Source organism: Artibeus jamaicensis, unplaced genomic scaffold, assembly GCF_021234435.1.
Source record: "Artibeus jamaicensis isolate MK-2021 breed Jamaican fruit bat unplaced genomic scaffold, CSHL_Jam_final contig_588, whole genome shotgun sequence".
Taxonomy (NCBI): Eukaryota; Metazoa; Chordata; class Mammalia; order Chiroptera; family Phyllostomidae; genus Artibeus; species Artibeus jamaicensis.
This window is the reverse complement of record NW_026521895.1, coordinates 8,746,926-8,754,293: the sequence shown is the minus strand read 5'-3', so window position 1 is coordinate 8,754,293 and position 7,368 is coordinate 8,746,926. Positions and strand designations below refer to the sequence as shown.

Below are 7,368 nucleotides of genomic sequence, written 5' to 3'. Positions count from 1 at the left end.
AGGGTAGAATGCAGAGAGCCTTGCCCTGGGGAGACAGGTGTCCTTCCATCAAGCTCTAAATCTGTGTGGGGAGGGGAGATGGTGAATGAATAGCTTTGAGGAAGGAAGTAGGTGATTCTGTCCCCAAGGATGGAATGGGAGGTTCATTTGTCCTGGGGAAAGAAAGGACCCCATATTCCCAGAGAAGCTCAGACTCAGTCCTGGATACATTTGTGCAGAATGACGTTTAATAACATGAGAAAACAGTTATTTGCACTCGAGACACGGGCATTTATTAAATCTCTGACAACTAGCTCTGTTCCAGAGAAGAAGAGTCCATTAGAGGTGGGGTGGTGTGATGTCTCTTTTGATTCCTTGTTGTTTTAAAGAGTCTCATTGTTCTACTTATCCAAGGCAGGTAGCTGGAAACCTTGGTAAAGACTTCTGGAGGGGTTCCAACTCCATTTCCATAGGAGACAATGCCTTGAGCCACATTGTTGCACACAAGGGGGCCTCCGGAGTCCCCCTGTGGGTGATGAAAGAAATGGATACTAAACCAAGCCTCCACAGTCCATACCTCCCCATTCTTTTTGTCCTATAGCACAAACCTCTGTGTGAGATGGGAAGACAGTGGGGGTAGGAATTCAAGCTCCTGCATCTTTCATTGGTTAGGCTTCAACCCTGGCAGTGGGTACTGTCCCTAGCTCAACCTAAGTCAAGATACCTTTACCTTTCCCATGAAAACACTGCATATGCATGTTGTGTATCAGGCAGTCCTCCCCTCCCCTCAGAGACTGCACTGATGGGTAAAAGCCCCCACTTTACTCTGGTCTGACTCCAACCCTGAAGTCATGGGGATGTAGTCTGTTCCCAAGCCCAGTTCTTCCCAGATGCCTCAGGTAGTGTTGGCAGATGCCTAGGGCCTTACCCGGAAGGCGGTCTTCCTCTCCCTTTGGTTTCCTACACAAATCTGGCTTTGGCCATTGAAGACATTAAAGGTATTGCTGCATACTTGATTCCTCTGCACCTCCAGCTGCACATCCCGGAGTGTGTCTGTTGGTCTGTTCTGGCCCACCAGGCCCCAGCCTGCTACAGTGCACCGGGACCCAGGTCTCAGCTGGGCCTGGGACTGAGGCAGAGCCACTGGCCTCACGAATTGATTCCGCGTAGCTCTATTTTCCAGCTGGTGCAAAGAGTACAGGCATTTAGGGGAAATCTATGCAGAGCTCAGCACACCACCCCTGGGTCTCTGCCCCTGCTTCCTTCTCCATGGACCAAGGACAAGGTGAAGCCTGGACCTGGGAGGGAGCCCACTCAGTTGGAGAACCAGAGGGTCAGGTAGAACGTACCTGCAGTAACATGATGTCATTTTGAAGGTTCTGCCTGCGATATCTAGGGTGTGGGATGGCTCTGCGCACCTGTATGCGCTGCTGGGTCCTTTCCTGCCTACTGATGTTGTGCGCCCCCAGGATGACCCTTATAGTGCTGCAAAGGAAGGTGGTTTAGAGGTAGGTATGAGTTACATGAGATAAAGTCCCCAAGATCTGCAGAGTAGGTGGGGAGCCCAGGGCAGCAAGACAGCAGCTGAGGGAAGTGAGGGGACAGGAGGGCTCTGGGCCAGAGATTGCTGTGTCCTCTGCTTCTCACAAAGCTTGGGCTGGGGGTGGGGAACACTGTGACTCTAAAGAGAAATTAATTACTAGGGTAAATTAATAAGTAGCTCAAATTTATATTTGGAGCTCCAATACATGCTTTTTGTCTCCTGCTTCTGTCCTACCGTGGGCTGTGTCCAGTCTAGCCCCTTAGGACATAACCAGTCACTATTCACCCCTTGCTTGCTGGAACCCCAATTTCAGCTTTATGCTCTCATGAATGCTTCTGGATGTGCCTTGCTGGCTGTTGAGAGCTCCTTGGTTCCTCACCTTCCCAAGCAGTGAGCTGCTGTCATCACAAAGTCTTCTCGCACCAGGAAGCCCCCACAAGCAGCTCCTCCCCCTGGTGACTGGATGCGAAGATACGCCATGTAGGGGTGGGAATGGGGCCTGGCTTCACGGCCTCCAACGATCTCCTCTGAAAGGAAGTATTCAGCAGTTATTACTCTGCTCACTGAAGTGTCAGTTTGGTGGCTCCAGAAAGGCTGGGAGGTGGGGAGGCTACAGAGATGATGCAGGGAGAGGAGGATTTGGTGGTGAGAACTGGGGTCTGCAGGGAACCACATCATGGGAGAGGGCTCCAGGGGCCTGCAGGAAACAAGGCTGGTTCCCCAGCCCAGACCTCACCTCCCTCTGCCTCCCCCAAAGGAGAAAAATCCTTGCTGCAGGCAAGAGCTCTTAGGCCTCTCTCCTAGGGTGGAGAGATCTGTGCTGTTGGGATCCAGAGCCTTCTGGAGTTGCTTCCACCTAAAGTTTGCTGGTACTTTTTTATCCAAGGAGCTTTCCTGATTCCTGTTTTTCCAACTCATGACCAGCTCATGAGCAGCATGGACTGTTTCTGTAAGAATCTAGACATGAACTGATGGGGCTGTTATTGCTGTATCCTTGTCTCCTAGGTTTTGATACATGGGCTGTAGAGGGAATTCAAAGAGCAGAGTTGCAGAGCACATGCTGCATGCCAGGGGCAATTCCAAGAGTTTCATGTACACTAACTGACTGTCATAGCAACTGTATAAGGTAGGCATTGCTATTATTCCTTTTCACTGATGAGGAACCTGAGTACTGTGAATTCAAATGATGTGCTCAATGACACAGAATTTGAAAGTGACTAGGATGTCTAGATCCAGAGTGTATGGGATGGGGATGGGCCTATGAGGGTTTGGATGGTCACTCACCTGCTCCAGCCCCAGGAGGTAGGAGGAAGGCCACCAGGATGAGGAGGAGCTGCATCTTCCAGGGAAGGCTGCTGAACAGTTGCTGCTGGTACTTCCTCCTGCCAGACTTTTAGCCTTCCCAGAGAGGAAGGAAGGAAGGGAGGGTGGGTGGGGACTAGGTGGTTCACAGTTCCATTCCTCTGGGAGTGTGGTAGGTTTCATCAGCCCTGGCTGGCCTACCAGCTGCCAGTGACTTGGAGGAAGAGAGGTGATCCAAGCCACCAATGCGTCTCCCACAGTTGCTGAGTAAGTGCTTCAGGGGTAATGGAACTAGGGCACAAGGAGAGGAGATTTGGGCCTGGTGTTCCAGAAGCCCAAACCCACCCTATTGAACAATGTCTCAACAAGGCTTGAACACTGCTAGCTACCCAGAGCTTCCATTTTCTATTGCTCTGGGATTGAAGCCTGCCTGTCCTCAGCATTTGGGCCCTGGCTACCTGCCAAAACCCTGGCTGCTCCCACCACTTTCTGGAAGGTGGTGAGGTAGATTGAGTAGCTCTCACTCCTGAATGAGTGAAAGGCACTGACAGAGAAGGAAATGGAAGATAAAGATTGTGCCACTGAGGGTAACTTTGTCAGGTCACTTGAGCCCAGAGAAGTTCTCACTAAAAGTTATGACACTGTTGAATACTTGTATTTGTTTGCTTCCTACTCAAGATGAAGGCCTTTGTGTCTCAGAAGGTTCCTGTGTGCAGAAACAGCGTTGTGAGATGATTTTGTTGAGAGCTGTCATAGCCTGCCTGCAAAACATATAAGCTCCTATTTCATCTCTTATTTATTTGATGTATCAGCCAAATCTCATTTTTTTTGCTCACAGTAGAGGGGGGAAGGCAGGTTTAAGATGGTGTTATATCCTTGCTGTGCTCCCTATAATAAATCCAGAGAACTGGAACTACCCCTCAAACATTGAGAGTAAGACCTGGCAATTTATTGCAGAGTAACACAGTGGGTCATGAGACACACTTAAAACTAGTTAGAATAGTATGTGTATACCAGAGAAATGTAACCCAGTATAATTTTTGCAAAAATTTCAGAATTGTTAATTAACACAATTTTTAATTTTTTAAGGGTTGTGGTAGGCCCACTTGAAAATCTGAAAGTTTCAGCTCCTCTCTTTTTATGTAAATATATATGTTTTCATTTATTTTCAGAAATGTAAAGAAATTAATCCCTTCTCTAATACATGCTTTATGATTGCGATATCATGATATTTTTTCACATCTGAAAAGAAATAGTGGAAAAAGAAGTGCAAAAGAAGAAGAAGAGACATAGTGTAATAGCTTTATTACTGTCTTAGCATATCGAGTAATTTTTATTTTTACTTAACATTTTTTAACACTTGATTTTGTTGAAAAAATATTAGTCTAATTTAAACACAGCTTGCACATTTGAGAAAGGGGAGTAAAATGTATGCATCCAACAATCTGAATAGAGATTTATAGAGATGATTTCACTAATAGTGACCTGGGATTGCATGCCAGCCTTCCCACTATAAACAACCCCCAACAGATGGGATTAAAATGTCTGTCCTCCAAAGGTTTAATGCAGTGCCAAGACCAAAAGTGAATGGGAGTCCAGTTAGGTAGCTATTTCTCTGAGGATATTTGTTGAACGCACAAAATTTGAGTCTGTGGTTTGATGACCTTATAAAGTGAGGAGAGGAGAAAACAAAACCAAATCACCCAACGTCTAGTCAGAGCCCCTCCCCACAGGAAGCTGGGACCTGAAAAGCCTGCAGTCTCAAAAGAACAAAGAAGGGTAATGGGCTAATCCTTGCAAGTAATTCATGAAAGATTGGAAGTAGTTGCAATTTTCATGGAATCTCAGACCTTAATGTTGTATTATTGCGATTATGGATGTATCCCAAAGTAGCTGGCAGAATCCAATACAAATCTAAAGGAAATTCACTTAATTCCAGATTTGAATCACATCTAAAAATTATGTTTTCATTGATAATGACAAGCATATTGGCAATAAGATCAACAAGGAAACAAAGAAATAAGACACCATGACTAAGAACCCATGACAATGAGAACATCGAAACAAATCTTTAATGGTTGGAAGAATATTACAGGGAACAATCTTATACAGATTTCAAAACAAATATGTTGATCTAAAAATAAAGTTTAAAAGAGTTGCAGGGAACATAAAATTTTAAAAAGAGACATACTAATTGAAAGAGAATTAAATACAATTTTTAAATGTGAAAAATGTAACAAGCAAAATTAAAGTTGCAGTGGATGAAAATAATAACAGATTAGATAAAGATGAAAGGACAATTTGCAATGTGCAGTAGCTCAGAGGAAGGTGTCAAGAATAAAGCATAGAGGGGCATAAAGACAAAAATGTAGAAAATAATATATTTAGTTTAATTTACATATAATTGGAATTCTGGATGAAAAAAGGGAATAAGATAAGGGGTAAGAGGTAGTGGTTGAGATTTTTTCCAAACAAATGAACAATGACCCTGGCCAGGTGGTTCAGTTGGTTGGAACATCATCTTGTATATCAAAATTTTGCAAGTTCGATTGCAGTCAGGGCACATACTGAGCTTGAGGGTTTGGTCCCAGGTCATAGTGCACACAGGTGGAATCAAGCAATGTTTTCTCTCACACCTATGTTTCTATTGCTCTCTCTCTCTTCCCCTTTCCCTAAAAATCAATAAACATGCCCTCTGGTAAGAATTAATAAAAAACCCCAGTGAACAACATTAAATTTATGGTTAGTACAGGTAAATAAAATAAAAGTAAAGGAATAAAAAATACATACTCAGAAAACAATATCATAAAGAAATGGCAGAAATCTTAAGAAAGAGAGATTACTAGAGAAAGAAAGATGACTTTCAACTGAATAGTGATCAAAGGCTGAATTCTCAGCAGCAGCAATGAATGAATAATACCTGGGAAGAAACAACTTCACTGTTGTTTGGGGTTTTAAGATGCATTTAATAAATTGATTGGTAATACTGTAAAAGTTATAAATAGCTGATGAAAAAATGAGCATATATGAAACACCTTGCTGAACAAGTGCAGATCCTACCCTTTACAATCACATGTAGAATATTTACAAAATATTGGCCACAGATTAGGTCTTAAACATGCTTAAAGGATTAAAATTATACTCCATTGTGATCCAACAATGAATTTAAGCCAGGAACTCATAACAAAAATATGAGTAGAAAATTCCTCTATATATTTAAAAATAAAGATATAGACTGTTAAATAAATCACAAATCAAAATCCAAATCATAAGGGACATAAAAAATGAGTTAAGACTTCCGCCAAGATGGAGGTATAGGTGGATGTGCCGTGCCTTCTCACACAACCAAGTTTAGGGACAACTAAATATTAGCATCCGAAAACACAACCAGAACACGGAAAATTGAACTTTTCAGAAGTCCGTTAACAACAAATTCTTCAGCCAGACCGGTAAGGGGCGAAACCGGCGTCTAGTAAGGGGTTGCACAGGAGGACTGGGTCAGACCCGGGCTCGGAATCCAGACGTGAATCCAGATGCACGGGTCCCAAACGCAGGATTGGACCTAGTGAGCGACCGAACAACCCACCGGGTGAGCGACTGCAGAGGAGACAGTGGGGAGGCGGTGCTGCGTGTTGACTGCGGTTGCCTATTTGCGGGCGAGCTGACAGGCGAGGGAGTGGGCGGTTGGACCGGGGCCCCGGCGGTCCCCGTGGCAGCGGCAGTAGAGGGCGCCGCCATTTCCCCGCTCTGACCACGCCCCCACATACAGCGTCACAACCCAGCGACCTGGGAGTCCAAGGCGCCGCTTCTCACATTCAAAGGGCCAGAACAGACCAAAAATGTCGCAGGAAGACCTCAAAGCCCCAGAGATAAATCTAAGCGACGAAGAAATAGCAAAACTCTCAGACGCACAGTTTAAAACACCGGTCATCAGGATCCTCATAGATCTGGTTGATTATAGCCACAAATTAGAGAAACATATGAAGGCTAAACTAATGGAAATGAATGGAATTACACAGGAAACCCATAGAGATGAAAAGGAAACTGGGACTCAAATCAATGGAGTGGACCAGAAGAAAGCAAATAATGGCCAAACAGAAAAGAGTGAAGAAGCAAGAATTCAAAGAAATGAGGAGAGTCTTAGGAACCTCCAGGACATCTTTAAACGCTCCAATATCCGAATTATAGGGGTACCAGAAGGGGGAAAGACACAGCCACCAGTGGAAAAATTATTTGAACAAATAAAAGAAAATTTCCCCAATCTGGCAAAGGAAATAGACTTCCAAGAAATCCAAGAAGCTCAGAGAGTACCAAAAAAGTTGGACTCAAGAAGAAACACACCAAGGCACATCATCATTACATTAGCCAAAATTAAAATGAAGGAGAGAATCCTAGAAGCAGCAAGAGCTAAGGGGACAATCACCTACAAAGGAGTCCCCATCAGACTGTCAGCAGATTTCTCAAAAGAGACCTTACAGGCAAGAAGGGGCTGGAAAGAAATATTCCAAGTCATGAAATCCAAAGACCTACAACCAAGATTGCTC

At 44.3% G+C, this 7,368-nt stretch overlaps 1 protein-coding gene across 1 annotated transcript; it reads right to left on the bottom strand.

Annotated features, from left to right (window-relative positions):
- Positions 1-218: 218 nt before the first annotated feature.
- On the bottom strand, positions 219-2,888 carry LOC119037317 (cathepsin G-like). The gene is made up of 5 exons (XM_037129483.2): positions 2,807-2,888; positions 1,902-2,049; positions 1,329-1,464; positions 908-1,162; positions 219-505 (listed from the first exon to the last, which is right to left on the bottom strand). Exons 1-5 carry the CDS (start codon positions 2,859-2,861, stop codon positions 290-292), a joined length of 810 nt encoding a protein of 269 aa, XP_036985378.2. The 5' UTR covers positions 2,862-2,888; the 3' UTR covers positions 219-289.
- Positions 2,889-7,368: the final 4,480 nt, after the last annotated feature.